This window comes from Ostrinia nubilalis, chromosome 21 (genome assembly GCF_963855985.1).
Source record: "Ostrinia nubilalis chromosome 21, ilOstNubi1.1, whole genome shotgun sequence".
Classification (NCBI taxonomy): Eukaryota; Metazoa; Arthropoda; class Insecta; order Lepidoptera; family Crambidae; genus Ostrinia; species Ostrinia nubilalis.
This window is the reverse complement of record NC_087108.1, coordinates 7,835,133-7,853,588: the sequence shown is the minus strand read 5'-3', so window position 1 is coordinate 7,853,588 and position 18,456 is coordinate 7,835,133. Positions and strand designations below refer to the sequence as shown.

General features: G+C 35.5%; 2 protein-coding genes across 7 annotated transcripts in view; one reads left to right on the top strand and one right to left on the bottom strand.

The window, feature by feature from the left end:
* The window catches only part of LOC135082264 (DNA ligase 1), a 30,529-nt gene extending 14,579 nt beyond the window's left edge, over nt 1–15,950 (bottom strand). The window contains exons 1-2 of one of the 6 annotated variants that reach the window (XM_063977036.1): nt 15,883–15,950; nt 842–1,052 (exon numbers count right to left, since the gene is read on the bottom strand). In XM_063977036.1, coding sequence (XP_063833106.1) covers nt 842–1,052; nt 15,883–15,891 — 220 coding nt within the window. In that variant the 5' untranslated portion in view covers nt 15,892–15,950. Of the gene's footprint in view, nt 1–841; nt 1,053–1,703; nt 1,918–4,110; nt 4,313–15,882 lie in introns of those variants that run through there. The other 5 variants (XM_063977037.1, XM_063977039.1, XM_063977040.1 and 2 more) reach the window with 5 other exon arrangements.
* On the top strand, nt 9,470–15,496 carry LOC135082263 (peptidoglycan-recognition protein LB-like). The gene is made up of 5 exons (XM_063977034.1): nt 9,470–9,560; nt 10,891–10,983; nt 11,727–11,934; nt 13,018–13,136; nt 15,250–15,496. Exons 2-5 carry the CDS (start codon nt 10,896–10,898, stop codon nt 15,474–15,476), a joined length of 642 nt encoding a protein of 213 aa, XP_063833104.1. The 5' UTR covers nt 9,470–9,560; nt 10,891–10,895; the 3' UTR covers nt 15,477–15,496.
* Nucleotides 15,951–18,456: the final 2,506 nt, after the last annotated feature.

The window sequence follows — 18,456 nt, the reverse complement described above, 5'->3', positions numbered from 1 at the left end:
GTTCGATTTGCTGCTTCACTTAAAGAAGAATAGTTTGTGAATACGGGTGTAAGAGTCGTTAACTGCCGAGACATTAGCCACCACTATGTCCATTGTTCGAGGCTCACCGGTGAGCCGCATGGTGTCCAACGCGTTATTATTGAAATTCAAAAGACCGAAAACCTCAATCTATGCTTGAAAAGCGAATCGCTTGTAAGCTGGAAACATTGAATTTTCGGATAGAACCAGTTTATTCTGTAACCTGTAATTACCCTGTAAGTACCGTTTGAAAGAGCTCGTGAAGCACTTTCAGGATCAGTAACCGGTTTATCGATATCTTGTATAGTTTAGAAATAATCGAGTGAGATCACTTATCGTTTCCACCCTGTATACTCATTCGTAAGGTTTCATTTATTATCAGGAAATGACCAAAAAGTTTCTGAAAAATACCTACATTATAATTATGTCTAGTTTGGAAAATACACTAGGCGCCATCTTTAATTTCACATAAAATATTTGGAACGGGCCTGCATTAAAATGTATGCTTTATATTCTGGCAACACATTAGTAATATTTCGCGTGCGTAGGCGCATACATCCTAGGCCGCGGCAAGTGCGTGATACGAAGCACCCATCATCCTGCGTCAAGACTTTTGATATCATAAAAAATAGATATTAACTGCCATTTTTAAGATTCAAAATTACGAGGTGTTTAATGATAAGTTAATAAAAGATTAGAGACGTTTCAATTATAAGCTCATTCTCACTAATATCCAACGATTTATGCACCGCCTACACAATAATAAAGTTAGCTTTTGTACCTTACGTTACATGCAATAAAGTTTAAAATAAATTTCACTTACGTTTCAAAGGCTTCGGTGCTTTAACGGCCGGTTCCTCAGCCTCAACGGTCTTCGCCGCTTCAACGGTCTTCGCCACTTCAACCGGCTTCAACTTCTTCTGGGTCCACGGAGGGGGCGCCTCTGAGTCCTTGTCCTTCACCCACGGAGGCCTGTAGTTCTCCCTCTTAGGCCCGGTCTCCTTGCTGACGTTGCCGATCGGCATCGTGGTGTTCTGTTGGATTGTGACGTCACTGTATTTTGTTGTGTTGTTAAAGTGTACTGTATATGTGTGTGGTCAAAGACTGATTTTTTTAAATCAAAATGTATAACATTAGACTAAAGCGCTAGAGATAGGCTTCAATACTGTAGATGTACGAGTATTCATATTGTTTAATGAGAAAAGCTTTCAAGCACAGTCAAGTTGCCTTAATTAGTTTTGAACTGTATGCACATGTAACAATAGGTAGTAGATAACCTATTGCATGTTTTGGTGTTTCTTTTAAGTTTTATTTCAATAATTAAAATCGAAAATAATTGGCGCATTTTTAATTGCTTTTTAAATTTTTCAGGTCCAACATTAAACAATAAACCTAACGACGTCGAACGTGCGTATTTCCACTCAAGCTTTGTGAAGAACTGTGTAAGTGTGCCTACGTATCAATGTTTCATAGAAAGTGAAAGAGACAGCGTTCTTGTAAGACCAATGAAAATCGGCAATCTCTTTCAAGCTATGAAAACGGAAGACTGAACTGAATGTAAAGCAAGCATGAAGGTTTTAAAAATAAAACTTTTCAGGGTAAAATCTGTATAACTACACACGTTGAAACAATAAGAAACTAAGTAAAAAGCTTCCGGATTCAACTGAAAAAAAACTGTACAGTACCTGCGACAGTATTCTTTTTAATTTATCCATCTAACACTGAAATAGAATTTCAAGGCTTTCCGCCTATTTTCACTTCAAAGTTTTCCTTGGAGCAAAGTTTCTTAGCTTTACTACTTTATCACATCACTTCATTTTGTTTATAATAACTTTACACGAATGTTCCAAGCAGATGATTCTAAAGATTCAAAACGTGACTTCTAATCGGATGAAAAAATGATACTATCGTGTGATTTTGAAGAAAATTTGGCAAAACAATCGGCGGGCGGGAATTCATTCAACATTAGAAGATATTTATAGAGGTGCCGCACGCTGGACGTTTGATACGGAATCGCATGAGCTACGCGAATCTTTCAGGACTACCAGGCGACTTAAAGATAGTTTTTACGTAAATAAATAAATGAAACTTAAAGTTTTATTTAAAAATGCTATACTGAGGTCTATTCATGTTAAATTTAAAGCAATTGAAAAGTTGTTCACTCTTTTCAAACCGAACACGGAAGTAAAATAACCTGCTGAAAAAGTTGTGACTATCTTTCGCCTTGGCCGCCTGAAATTTTAAATAGTTACCTTTATTCTGATCATAAGCCTATGACTTGTTCTGATATTAAAGATATAATTTTATTTCTGTTATCTAGTTTCATCAAAATCGTAGAAAATTTGGCCTAAAAGCCCTACAAAGCTCGCAGGCCAATTCAGCAATCAACGCATATTGTCGGTCAACTAAAAAAATAATTTTGCATGGGATACTAAACATTTTAATAATTAAGGTAGGTATAAAATAACTTGAAACTGATAATGTGTAGGTATATACCTAATTTATAAAGGATTTTAGGTATGTTCATTCAACAACCTACTTCATTAGATACCTACATTAGAGTTAATTAAGCACACGCGTGATACTCAATCATTGCGCGTCATTAAACAATAACTGATTTTATCTATTTGTGAGAAAATGTTTTTCCCCTCTAAATAATAAACATAATGACAAATCATTGTACAAATAAACAACATTGACGAATTGTCACTGATATTGGTGAAGACCCTTTAATTGCCTATTCTAAGTAGAACTCTTACCCCTACATGACTTGCATCATGTAGCCTATACCTATTTTTACTGAATTGACTCTTTATGAATGTAATAAATAACTAATATAAAAAAGATGTGTACCTATTTCTAACGAGTTACTACTCGTTTTAATTACTTTTAGATATTTAATAATTACCCTTTTACACAGATTTATGGTTGGAAGATTTAAAAAAAGTATGTAACGATAAGAGTAACAATACATAATAGCATTTTTAGCTACACATGTTTTTTAAATGAAGCAGGAATGTAACAACCATTTACAGGTTTTTCAGCTAGAGGCATCTTTGAAAAGGACCGATAAAATCATAGAAAAGTTTTGTTTATAAAATCATCGTCGATAAAATCATAGGAAGCGATTTTGAAATTGAGTCTGTCACAAATGTTACTTTCTCGTTCTTCTTCTTTTATGTAATTTAATGGCAATCATACCTCTATCCTACATGTTACTTTGTAGGTATAGGGGGTGTAATCTTTGTAACTGTCATTCTCTGTTATTTGCACGAGGCTCATCAACCAATCACTAGTGGTGTGACTTCATACAAATGCGTTGTAAATAGTGTCGCGTTGATTTGATTTATAAACCGCGGTGCGCTGTTCACACGACACTTGGCAACTTGTTTGTTCCATGTTTTGTTGTGTAATAATATATTTGATTTCGCTATCTTATTAATATATTTTTAAATTATTAAAATTCAATAAATATTTTGAAGTTTTAACTTGTCTTTGTATCTTAGGAGCTATTAAAGTTAACATAAGTTTAAACTCGTCACATTTAGGCATATTATTTTGGACAGACTAAATATTTCTTGGCTAGTTTTCTTATCTACGAATATGATTCCAGTAGAATGCCTTTATCGTCTTTCTGAGCTAAATTTTAATAAAATTATGCCCTTCTACTAAGTATTAGGTAGGTGGTTAATAATAAAACTTAAAATGATATAATCATTATGATGTTGTTGAATTGTTTGAATTTGAGTCTTTTGAAATTCATTTTAAAATCAGTGCCCTAGACAAATTTTATTTCATGAATTAAATATTAATAACAGCATTAACAGAAGGGCATGGCAAGATCACATTCTACAAGGTCATTAAATCATTATGCGCCTTATTTTTTTCTTTTATCGTAAACTACTTTCTTTTTAATTCATATTTTCAATTAGATATTGTTGATAACATACTCCAAATATGCTTAATTACATTTTTTCAGTGAAAACCTGAAAGCTTTTTACATAATTTCCCAGCGTTCCAGCGTATCTATGCATAAAACGTAACCGCTCATTTTATCGTCTATTATTATCATCCTTACAACCTATCTCTTACATGTAGTGTAGTGTACGGTGTTCACAAGTTACGCACTTATTATCAACACACCAACTTGCACTGTGAGAGTCAGCTCGTCATATTTTGGGGTACTATTTTTGAGAGCACGCGCGAAAAACAAGCGAGAATATAAGGGCTTAGTTCGGGAAGGACTGGACGCGACGGCGTTCGCGCGTGCCTTGAAACTAGCGACGGAATTTCATCTCTGAACAACTCTGGAACTTATAAATAGTGCGGCAAGATGGCGGGTTTCGTCTCGAATTCGGGAGCAGTCTAAGGATCGCCGCCGTCTCGACCCGGTGCATTCGATGGCGCGCGGAGAATGTGATTAGTCATTTGGTATCGCATCCGACGTGTTAATGGGACTGAAACTGCGAAAACGAAAGATAAATAAATTAAGACATTCACAGAGCTTAAAAACAAGACTGTGAATTACTGATTAGATGCCAGGTCGTTTGTTTAATGGCATATAAAAATACCTAATTATATTGTATGATTATGCTCTCAAGCAAGTACTAGGACGCTGTATTTGATTTGTTATTTTCATTAATAAGTCAATTAATAAGTCAATCAGTTTGATTATCCACAGACAGACTGTAGAATAAACTCTAGTACTTTTATTTTACAGATGAAATCAAAATATTTGAACCTTTGTGCTTTCACTTCGGCCTGATTATTCCATCGTGAGATCTAGACCAAAAGCTTTCAAGAGGGTAATAAAGCTGATTAGAAAGTTTTAACTCATCATCAATACATAGTCAAAAGCTTAGGTAGCTTTGATTTCAAAATATGGCTGAAAGTGTTATAGGTAGAGTTCCCACTTTTTGTATCTAAACGCTTATGTATAAGTAATGTAAACACACATTGACCAACAATCATCGACGCATAATCTTCTGCATAGCATATTGAGCGCCTGATACGAATTGCACAGCATGCCACTGCGTAGCGCCAAGTGAATAAAGCTCGTGAACTAACTTTTTCACTTACCCACACTTTTGTATTTTGGTGCTTTGTAAAAGACTTATTATATTCTGTACCTGCTTTAATGTAGAGTTTTAATAAAAACTATACACGTAAATAAATGAAGACTTTAAAAAGATGTAAAGAAGAAGAAGGAAGCTTGTTTAGCTCTTCTAAAATTAAAAAAAGCGTAAATTTTGCGTTTTAGTATTTATTCGACATTCTTCTGTCTGCAGTAGGAATAATATGAAATCGTAAACTGTGACACTAAAGAAAAGTCGAATATCCTGAAAATTCATTTTTTTCACAATCTCTTGGCCTAGTGCTATGAATTTCAATATTTACAGAGCTTGCAGCTACGAGTATCTACATACGAGTAAAGTTATAAACATTGATGAGCCCATGCTTTTATGTAGGTACGGTCATACATACTTAACTCGTACATATACGAGTATGTACAAAAAAAGCTCTGCTAATTAGAGCTACAGCACCGCAGATTTAGAACAATATACATATTTCTTCACTAGTGACCCGCCTTGGCTTAGCACGTGCTAAGTATACATATAATCTTCCTCTTGAATCGCTCTATCTATTAAAAAAAGCATCAAAATTGCGTAGTTTTAAAGAAGCATACTTAAGGACAGACAGCGGGAAGCGACTTTGTTTTATACTATGTACTTAGTGATGAAAAATATGTCCTAGATCACGCAACGTTAGATTGCAAGCAATTATCCAAACAATGCATCAGGTACCAAGCATCTTGATTGATCACAATGCGCACCAATAATTCTGTAATGGGCTATCATGTGATTTACTGGCGCCCGTCTTCCGGCCTCGCCTGCTTACGTCAGCGAGCTTTCGACCACTCCTGCGCATAATGTTGGCGGAACATCGACGGAACAAAAAACGTAGACAAAGACACTTATCCCTTTTTATATAGTTTTTCCGAACATTATTCTGGAGTAGACATGTAAGAAAATCGTAGGTTTTCCCTGTAATGGTGATTTAATGGCGCCCGTCTTCCGGCCTCGCCTGCTTACGTCAGCGAGCTTTCGGCCACTCCTGCGCATAATATTGGCGGAACATCGAAGTTTGTATGGATGTTTGTTACTCTTTCACGCAAAAATTTCTGAACGGATTTTGATGAAACTTTACAATATTATTGTTTATTAACCCAGAATATAACATAATATAGGCTATATTTTATGACGATCTGTGACAAACTAAATTTCACGCGGGTGAAGCCGCGGGCTAAAGTTAGTTTTATATACAGATAAAAAAAACTATTATACTTTAGAAAACTAGATTATACATAAAGGTACACAAAATTATAACAAACTTGTTAATATAATCTACACAAGGTGGTAGGCAGGAGATAGTTAAATACTTATTATCTAAAATTACGATTGGTACATTTTTAGGTTAAATAAATGTCTTTGAAAATCAGTAGGTATCGACATGAAGTAGGTGATGGACAACACTATTTTTACGGAATCACTGAAGTGTGAACAGACATAAGATCAATCTAAATTGATTATGTATTAGTCCCAAATTGAAGGTCACTGCATATGTTATTTTTGATTGTTTCCTCTGGCTGGAGGTTAGACATGGTGTAATTAATATACCTTCTTAGATTTAAATAGTTCTATACCTACAGTTGTATACCCACAGCGTGCTATGGAGAGAGCTATGCTCGGTGTTTCTTTACGAGATCGAATCAGAAATGAAGAGATCCGTAAACGAACTAAAGTCGCTGACATAGCCCGACGGATTAGCAAGCTGAAGTGGCAGTGGGCAGGGCACATAGTACGCAGAACTGACGGCCGATGGGGCAGCAAGGTTCTGGAATGGCGGCCGCGTACCTAACCTACATTAAATTAGCTTACGCGTTAAAATAGCCTATTCGTTCGTTCGTTTTAGCCAAATGACGTCCACTGCTGGACAAAGACCCCCAAAGATTTCCATAATTTGATAATTAACCAGGATAGCAGGACAATACCAGCTCATTGTAGATCCAAAGCTTTGAAGGCAGTTCTCTTTCTCAAAAAATAAGGAATGTTTTCTTTGACTAAAATTACAATATTATGAGTAGGTACATTCCTTTCAGGTGGCATTACAATATTCCACCCTGTATAGTAGCTGAACTATCGTTATTTAACACAGATCAAAAGAAGGGGATTTACAATTAAATTATGACTCATCACTACTATCATTGATAAATTGAATTATATTCCGACCAATTCTTTATGGGGTTAATAGGTTATATAATTTATAACTGCTATAATAATATAATTTCTTCTTCAAAACACCCCCTGAGGCTCGGTACTTTTTATTAAGTATGCTATATTGTTATCTTAATTGGCTGATAAAAAGTTTGTTGATTCGTACAAAAAAGTTGATTCAAAGTCGTTTTGTTTTTCTTTTTAGAACAAATTAAAAAAAAAGTTAACATTGATAGTTAATTGTAATACATTGTGACTGATTTAAAAATAAACACTCAGTCAATGATAAAAAAACACTTTAAAACAGTTAATCGTCTGAAAACAGATTTTCAGGATAGGATTTCAGTAAATTTAGTACTCACTGAATAAAATCTGTGTTCCTTGATAAGATAACAAGCTCACTACTTACACCCCCAATTGAGAAGGGCTAGCGAAAAAGGTTTCCTAGGAAAAATTGCTAATTGGGGAAAAACTAACCTTTTCCTATGGGACTTTTGTATAAAATCAAAAGATTAAAATTTAAAACTATGGATAATATGATTATTTTTTGTTTGTTTACTTTTTTTTTAATTTAATTATAATGTAAAAGCTATGGAAACAAATGAGATACGTAAGATACATAAAACAGTAGGTAAGTAAGTATTAACGCCTAAAATATTGCAAAAAAAATTGCCATTGATAGATCACATAACGTAATATTAATGCAACTTCCTAATCGTATCAACAGTCATAAAAGATGATTCAAACAGATAAATAAACACGTGAGTTGTTGAACTGTAAAAACTATGTCACGGTCCGCGACTGGCCGAAAGCCCCCGATTCTGCGAATGGTCATTGAGAGAAATGTTGAATGTAACTCCCCTTATTTTTGTCCCTTTTTCCTCTTGGCTGTTGTTATTACTCATTTAAAATGTCAATCAGGAAGCTGGACAAATGACAATTAGGAAGCAAGATTCTACTGTAACACGCAAAAGGGCAAAAGGACACTGACTGACTATTTGAGCTTTTTGTAAATCACTTAAGATAATAAACTTATAGGGATAGTGGTGTACCCTGACATTCCCCATTTTGTAATTATTTTCATGTACACATCTTACAGTCAAGGAAGAAATGCACTAAAATTATTTAGCTGAAAAGTTAGGGACCACACACGCAGGTAAGCTAAGGCAGCTAGTGGCGTAACTAAAGGATGGCAGGGCTGGCAAAATGCCACGGGCCCACGAGCCGACCAAGAAAAAAGTTAATATCTCCACCAAAAGCCTCCTCTAGTGGGATAATGACATCCCCTTTCCTTCTACCGAGTCTCAAACCTCATTCCGCCCTACCACAATTCCGCCCTTCATACGAAATGGAGTTTGGGCATTGGTTTGGTTTGGTCTAGTATTAGGTAGCTTAGCTAAAAAACTTTATTCTATAGCTGGCATAATTGCACAACATTTCATGAAAATGGGAACAAATTAAACCAAACAATAAGGAAATAAGGCATCATTCATCTTTTGAACCCAAAAAGTACCGAAACCTCTGACTAATTCAATTGACAAAATTTCCCGGAGTTTCTGTAAGAAATAAAATTCCGTTTCAACCAAAAGATGTCCACTGTTGGACAAAGCCTAAAATAATATTATAATTTATTTTAATGTACCTCTATTATTCGACCGAAAGGTCATAAAATCTTGTTTGAATTAGAAAGTTTAGGTAACTTTTGAACCCTGATCTATTTCTCTATAGATAATACGCAGTCATAAAAAGAGTAGTTTTTTAATAAGGCTAGTAAGGTTTTTAAAACTCTGATATTAAGTTCAATTTCACTTGCAGTGGGATTAGCACTAGGTGCGGTATCTTACCTTGTTGAAGCCTTAATCAAGTGTGCAGGTAGGCATTGATAAAAAATACAAACATTCATATCGATTCAGTAATATCGTAACCATCTTTAATTATAAGCTATCACATACTTTGTACTACAGATAACCGCCCAAACTCCCTGAGAAAGCTTATTAAAAATCGATCCATTTTCCCGAAACAAGATCTTGATCATCAAGATACGGTTATTTCCCTCGCGTCAAGTGACGATCGAACCGTAAATCACAGTTCGATAGTATCTGCGCCAAATTATCGTGTTAAGAGCTCATTTACTTATCTGTCACATAGTAGGCATAAAACACAATATATACCATTCACAAATAGAACCGTCCATCAATCGCTCTCCATCCCGGTACGAAAGACGGGCGCTTTGGAACTTGTTTTTAAAAACTTAAAAAAATATAATAGGTAAGTTTGAAAATCGATTTTTTTTGCTTTGCTTGAGTACACTTAAGAGCACTGAACTCGCGTCATTTGTTTTTTTAAACAAAAATAGCTGATTAATGCAAGCGTTAAAATGTCAATTACCTACAATTGAGTTTTTGGATTCTAATGGTCTTCGAATTAGCATAAATTAGTCATTTTGTCATTTTTATTGCAATCAAGTGTTGTAATATTTTTTATATTTTTTATAATGAAATAAAATACCCGAAAAAACATTTTTAATTACTAGTGTTTATCTACCCAAATATTTTACTTAGTTTAGTTTGAGTTGATAGAAATGTCAGAAGGGTATCAATTTAGCGATATTTAGGTAGGTGCTGGAATATTTTTTTACTATTATTGCTATTCTTTACTATAATTGCTTTTTAATACATATTTTTGTTCGCATAATAACAACCAGTACCTAATTCTGAATACAGTAGTTGGGTACTTTAGTAAATCAGTTTGTTATTGTAATAACAAAGAAATAACTACGTAGTATAACACTAACAAGTCATTGTACCACTTGAATATCAGACTCTTATCATTGATAACGTATCAATTATTATCAATTTATCTTCATCTTGACATTTGAATCAGTAGTAGATAATCTAAGTGATAGTGCTTAACTTCAGTGTTTCCCGTACTACAGTTAAAGTACGTCATATACGAGTAAGATTATAAAAAAGTTTTTATGAAAAATTGAAAAAATAACGCCCAAAACCCTTTCTCTACTTTAAAGATTTGATATAGTTAACTAGGGTTTTCCCGTGGCTTCACTCGCGTTAAACAACACCCCAGCATTATCCTCGATTTCATAATAAAAATAATAAAATTGCGGACTGAAAAGGCGCAATCATTCGGAACAGCGCTGTATTAGTTACCTAAGTACAGTCGACAGCACCTCAGTTTATATGTTTTTGTTACTAAATAAACAGTACCTATTACAACACCGTAAAATGCATTAGCATTCAGCTTGATATGCCGTTGTCTATCTGTACAACTCATGTTTAACATATTATTATGGTGCTTCTCCATAATGCGTCGTGTTCGCATTTAATTTTGCGATGTGAATCTATGAACCCAAATGTCATATTTTCAGCCGCCTGAAAGCCATTGGGGGTCTATAAGCACTGGGAAACACTGATATTGGCAAAGATAATAAGATAAGATTATAAACAAATACGTAGCGTTTATGAGTGAATGTTGAGAGAAATAACAGTTAAATGTACTGTAGAATAAATAAAATAAATACTTAGTCGTTTAGATAGGTAATACATGACTTATTCAGTACCAACCTATTGTATTTTTTCAGGAAAAATGGCCCGCCTTACATTAGCTGTTGTTATCATTAGTTTCATCTTCAGCTGCTCGACACACCCTACAAACAAATTGGCGAAGACCAGCCGTGAGTACCATTTATATATTTTTAAAGCAATCAGTGTCAATGTAAGTCGGCCTTTTTGTTTCCAAGACTTTCTAAAGTTTATTAACTCCACCTAATTATTTATTAATTGACTGTAATATGTTAAGCACCTACGCAGAAAAAACAGCGCCTGTGAAAAATGCTCATAAATGGAAAAGACTTAGGCTGAGTTTCACCACCAAACTTTAACCATAGCTATAACGATAACCGGTGTATTTTGTATGGAGTTTGACAGATCTTTGACGTTTGTTAAAGTCAAAGTAAAATGGTACAACCCAGCCTTATTCAGGGCTTACAGTAGTACCCTGTTGTAGACATTCACTAGTTAGCGCCACTAGCGAGTAACAGAGACTTTAGACTGGGTTAGGCGATTATCACACTGCACCGCGCTCCGCCGCGGTCCGCGTGGCGACATATAACGAATCCCGCGCGCAAACGCGTTGTCAGTGTGTTGTACCGCGCGTGTTTTCTAAACAAACTGAGATACTTGCATAATGATTAAATCTGTCGTCCCGCGTACCGCGGCGGAGTGCGGTGCAGTGTGATAATTGCCTTACACTATCACTAATAAAACTGTCTACAAACATCAAAAGTTTGACAAACTCTATACAAAAGACACCGGTTATAGTTATTTACGGTTAAGGTAAACTGGTGGCAATTCAGCCTTACTTGTTAGTAACGCTTATCGTTTCACATTCAAACGTCAACTCTACATTTGTTTACAGCTTATAACTTCCCGTTCGTGACGAAAGAAGAATGGGAAGGCAGGCCCCCCACAGATGTAGTCCCCATGGAAACTCCAGTACCATACGTGGTGATTCACCATACGTACATACCTGACGTGTGCTATACGTCAGATGAGTGCAAATCCGCTATGCGGGGCATGCAGAACTTCCACCAGTTGACAAACGGATGGGCGGATATTGGATACAGGTAAGATACCATAGAATACGTCACAAAATTTTCCCGAATCTTCTGTAATCTCTGGGGCGTAAGTAACGAGAGACCGTCTGCTCATTTGCCTCCTGTCACATAAAAAAAAAGAGAAATGACAAGTCCTGGAAAAGCTCTGAGAACTGAGAGAGATAAGAAAGATACTTTTATCTTATTTTAACCCAGTCTTATCCTTAAAATCCTACCTAAAAGTTATATGCACATTGCACAAGTACAAACTATATACAGGGTGGAATTTTGTAATGCCACCTGGAGGGTAAGTACACATAATACTGTAGATAGAAAATTTTACTCAAAGGAAACATTCCTTTATTTATGAATAAAAAAATAACTGCATTAAAAATTTCCCGAAAATTCACTACCATACCATACTATTTTTTGTAAATAAATAAAAACATTTAAGATTTCATGGTTTTCCTTTAATTTGATTTATCAAGTTTGTTAGAGAGATTTCATCCTTATACTTAACACTAACGATCGATGCAATAAAAATACAGGGTGACATTTTTAACAGATTTTAGTTGGTTCGATTCCCGGGTGTAGCAATTTTTTGAAAATCTTTGAATGCAGTTCTATTTCTTTTAAAAAATAAAGGAATGTCTTCTTTGAGTAAAATTTTCTATCTACAGTATTAAGAGTACTTTCCCTCCAGGTGGCATTACAAAATTCCACCCTGTATAAAGCTAAATGACGTAGTATTTAAAGCCAGCTCTATATAAGAGCCAAACAAAAAGCAAAGCCATATCAATGATACGAGTATGTACGCCTATCGCCTTACGTACTATTCACAGCAAAAGCTTTTTTAGCATACCCTGTACACTGTACGTACCACCAACGACTAGTAACGTCTGCTAACATCATGCGCCTTTACTCCTCTTACAATCAGTATTATTTTAACAAGTGTAAGTAAGTCCCTTGTCTTTATGCGCATATTATGACTCTTATTTAGATAATATTCCCAACTCTAATTTCCACTTCTGTAATTCCCGTATAGCCAGGATCTACAGTTAAAAAACAAACAACCGTAACTTTTCTGTCTTTGTAATAAGAATTTTCTTTCAGTTTTGCGGTGGGCGGAGATGGCAAGGTATACGAAGGTCGCGGATGGGAAGCAGTTGGCGCCCACGCTGTAGGTGTGAATACAAGGAGTATCGGGATTGCTCTCATTGGAGATTTTGTTTGTGAGTGTACAGAGTATTTTTATTGTGATTTTTAAACTGACTGACTCACTCATCACGAAATCTCAGAAACTACAAGTGCTAGGGGTCTCAATTTTGCACGGGGGTTCCTTTTAGAATGTAGATGCATACTAAGACGGGATTTTGAAAAATTCAACTCCTCAGGTCGTAAAACGGGATCTACGCGTAAGAAGTTGCGGGTGGCCGCTATTATAAATTACTAGCTGTGCCCGCGACTTCGTCCGCGTGGAATAATGACTTTGGGTAGGCACTTTTAATAATTTAGTCTAATTATTTTACAAATAGCTTTTGCTCGCGACTTCGTCCGTGGAGAAGTCGAAAACGTTCTCATACGATTATTTTTAAATGTTTTAACGTTATTATCTAAATGTTTGAATACTTTTAAAATATAAAAATCAGGTTAAATAAACATGAAAATATTTTTTTCTTATATTTTATGAATATGCAGCTCGGCCTTTGATCCGGTGAAAGTTACTCGGTGGTATTATTTTTTTACAACGAAATCGAAAACTACACCTACCGCAGTATTATTGGTAAACTTTTATTTATATTTTCCTACGGGTGCTAGAATCACCAAGCTTCCAGCATGCCACTGGCCGTGGGAGAAGGAGCTTTTCCTCAAGACTACTCCCACTACCTCAAGGGCCTCCGCCAAAACTCTCGCGCGAAAATGAGTTTATGTATACAGCGCAAGCAGGTGCCCGCGGCATGACTTTCATGCATTACTATGCATTGTTGGGCGAGCGCACGCAGCGGGCACCCACTCCGAGGTTAAGTGGAGGCCCCTAGAGTATGGTAGTCGTTAACATGACGTCATGATTGTAAAAAAATGCACTAATGAGTAATTAATATCAACTTTGAAGCAAATCACCACTAAAATAACTTTCTACCCCTTTTTAACATAGTTAGGGGGTGCATTTCACTAAAATACGAAACACGTCTTCCATTAATTCTGTTATAGAATGCTTATGCAAAATTTTAAGTAGATTGGACGAAGGAATCTCGTTATTTCATACAAACTTTGCCCCTCCTTTTTACCTCCTTAGGGGTAGAATTTTGGAAAATCCTTTCTTGTCAGATGCTTACGTCATACAAAGAACACACCGTCCAAGTTTCAGGTCTTTACGATCAGCGGTTTAGGCTGTGCATTGATCCGTCAGTAGCGCGCGTAGTACTTGATCATTATTTTGCTGCGATGTGATTTTAAAACTGCGATATCTCCTAAGATATTTATTGAAATCGAATGGTGTAAAGGGCAAGAATGTTTAAAATTAAATACTTGTGGTGAATAATTTATTTATTTGGATAAGGATTAATATCATGTTTATAAAAACACCTTCGCAAATAATGCATTATTTTAAAACAGATTTTTTTTGCATAAAAATGGTTACTATGAGCCAACCTTAAAAGATAGACATATGCTACCGCGGACTTTTTTAAAGAAGTTTTAAAGGGGAACAATCCTGTCATACATGATTTTTGCGAAACTTTAACCGTTTACGCAGCGTCAGCTCTCAAAAGGAAAAAATTCACTGATTTGAAATATTCTTGATTGGTGCTCCGCTCCTATTGGTCTTAGCGTGATGATAAATAGCCTAAAGCCTTCAGGAACTAACGGGCTATCCAACACAAAAAGAATTTTTCAAATCGGTCCAGTAGTTCCTGAGATTAGCGCGTTCAACCAAACAAACAAACAAACAAACAAACAAACAAACAAACTCTTCAGCTTTATAATATTAGTATAGATATAGATAATAGCGGCCACCCGCAACTTCATTACATTATAAATGTACTCCAAACGCTGTTATTGCATTTATGTTACAAATCGTCCATGTGCCTGTAGTAAATTAGAGCGGAGACCAAAACCAAAAGACCAAAAACGCAAAACATAATTATTCTTACTTTTTCACGCAAAAGCTAAGTACCGTGATTTTGATTTCGCTTTAAAATTTTGTAGCTTTTGCACACAATCTTCATAATATAATAATTTAATAACACGAAGGTTTCCAATAGGCACCAACAAATATCTTCACTTCTATAAAGCAAATAGACTTTGGGTACTCAACCTATAACAAAAACCTATTTTTCTTTGCAGCAAAATTGCCGTCCGAGACTCAACTAGCCCCAGTACATAAGCTGATCGCTGCAGGAGTCGAACTCGGGTACATCAGGCCCGACTACACTCTCATCGGCCACCGCGCGGTGTCCGCTACCGAGTGTCCTGGAGGAGCCCTATTCCAGGAGATCAGCACGTGGCCCCACTTTGACAAAGAAGTTTCCGAAAACCAACCGACGACTGAGGCAGTTACACAATTAAATTAAATTAAATTATTACCTTTTTACTATTGTTTTTCATTTGTTTAGGAACATTGAGTGATTCTTGGACTGTCCAAAGTTGTACACTTGATTTTGAAATTAAAGTACACGAGACACAAACCTAGTCTAGAATCTACATTGAAGCCTTTCAGTTAAAAACAGTAATATTATAAAATACATTGCTAAAACATCCATTTGAAGCGAGTGCGACTCGCATATCCGTTTATTTTCTTACACCTACGTGCGTGCTAGGAAAACACTTGCCCTCGCTTACATGTCTTTCAAAACAGTCTCTTTATTTTCTGAGCCTTAACTTTTTTACATGCTTTCATTTGGCAAAACACATAATAATAATAGCTTTTCGGTCATAGATCAGCATCAGCTACTTACAGCCTAGGTTGTAGGTACTTACGTGAACCATTTGCACGGCGTAGAGTTAAGAGGCTGTATAGGTAATTCTACATCTTCATTACATTATTTGTCTTTATCTGAAACGAAACAAAAATAGTCGGTAAATACAAGACTTGATAATATCTCAGAAGATATTGAAAATCATTTCTATGTCAAACAATATCATCAAAATGTCTTTAAACAGGAGCAAGTACATGGATGTTATTCCCCTGGTATGATTTATCAAATCAATTTGTTGATTAGCCTAGTCATCCAAATATGCATCAATACAATGATACCTACCTACTTAAAAGAGCGCGATGATACATATCTATCTAAAAAACGATTGTTTGGTCGTAATTTGCGAATACCTACTTAAGATATTATGTTAATAACTACTATTCTTCTTGTCATGTAGGTAAGTGTTACAATCCTGGACCTAACCAAAAGAAAAAATCACTGCGTCTCTACATAAGTTTGTTTATTGGAGTTAATCGAATAGAAATTGATAAACTTACTCTGTATGAACGAGAGAGTAGTATAAGGCGCCACTTTTGTGCCCAGAATATTTAACCAATTTAGAAGATTCATACATATAGGTACAGCTACACAGATTAAGTATAGAAATATGTTAAATAAAGAGTTTTTGAAAATCCATTAATCCACGCAGGCCGTAGGCAAAAAATAGCAAAGACACAAAGGATTTGAGGAAAGGAGAGCCATGTCCAGCTGATTTGTAACATTGATTAGGTGTAGGTATAATGATGACCGGATTGTCTGATAAGAAAACATATTTTGAAGGTTCATTAAGTGATCGTTTCAATGTCAGACGTCGTTGGTTTAAGTACACCGTTTTTATTTTGGTGTACTAGGTGGTACACTTTAAATAGTAACATAACTTATTTTTCTATCTTGATCTGACTTGTATTTTTTTCCACTTAAGTATCTAACTCTATTGCAAACCTATATGCAAATCCGCTTAATATGTTATATGTCATTCATCATGGCTATGTAGCTTTAAAGCGACCCATTACTTAAGTAAGTGAAAATCAGATGCACAACCTACAAGTATGATCTTTCTAAAGGTCTATGTTGGTTTGGTTTTTCCTTTTCACCCAATACACTGGGACTAATGAGCCTGAAAAACAGATCTGATTTTCGAAGTACAGTACAGCCTATAGCAGTCCGTCTACTGCTAAACACCCCAATACGCGCCATTTTAGCTTAAAATTGTTGCAATTCACGAAGGCGAGTGAGTTTTACATGTGGCTCGCTACTGATTGTTTTTCAAGTTTTGACACACATTACACTATCGTTATGTGCATGTACATGTACACACACAAGTAGGTAAAGCTCACTCGCCTTCGTGAGTTGCAAGAACAATACATACATTACGTCTTCTGCCAGCACCTTTTGCTCCACCTAGCTGAAGGAAAAGAAAAGAAAGCATTTTACACTATGGATGCCGAGTAGCGACGTAATTTACCTATCTAAAGTCATTAAGATCTTATACAGATTTATATTATCTCTAGAATAATCTTGTAGTGTGCACACATCGATTAAAATTATCGCTATGTCACATCAATATCAATTAAATAATAAATAAATAATTACTGTGATTGGCTGGAGTTTTACAGGTCAGCCAATGAAAAGGCTAGTCTTACTAATTAAATATGGCCTCCACGCCTGCTGGAAACATACTTTTTCCATTTGGCATTAAGTTCATTTCATTTCAAGCTTCAATTCAGTTTCTGTTATTTGTATTTGATACACATGTCGGTCTCGTACGCATCGGACGTATCGCACGCAACGGATCGTAGTATTATTTATATAGAAACTCATATAAGTGCGTCCACCTGTCCGCATCGTACGCATCGCACATCCGATACGATGCGTTTTGTACGATGCGTCCGTTGCGTACGATACCGACAAGTGGACGCTTAGAGTAGGCGCACACCGTTGATTTTTAGTTGGCCGATAGTTGTGCCCGATTTTAAATTGCATGAAGAATCGGCCAAATCGAATCGGCGTAGTGTGCGCACTGTCCGACTAAACTATCGGCCGACGAAAAATCAACGGTGTGCGTCGGAAGACCATACTCTTAGCTTTAAGGAATGTTTGAGTCAAAAATAATAACTCTACAGTTAAAAATACAGATGATCAATTATATGAAGTTTGAAACGATTGTCTTTACATTATAATTGCGGATACCAACTTTAATAAGACATTCACAAGTTACTTTTTTGTGTAAATAATAATTCCAAGTTCCAAAATGTTAAAATATGAAAATGATGTTACATCAACCTTAGCTACGATCTTAGATTGCATACGAGTGTTATGTACTTACTCGTATGTAGCTTTTATTGACATAATAATTATCATCAACTATATTTTTTGTTTTTTCCTCGATATATTGACCAGTTAGTGATGTCACCTTTCATAAGACATTACGTCGAAATTATATTTTTTTGCTTAGAAGTTATATCAAGGAACTTTTTAGCGTAAACTAACAATTATAACTTGTGTAAAATATTTATAAAGTCGTCGTTTGGTCTGACTCAAAGATCTAAGGTTAGATTATAATTTTTATCAATTC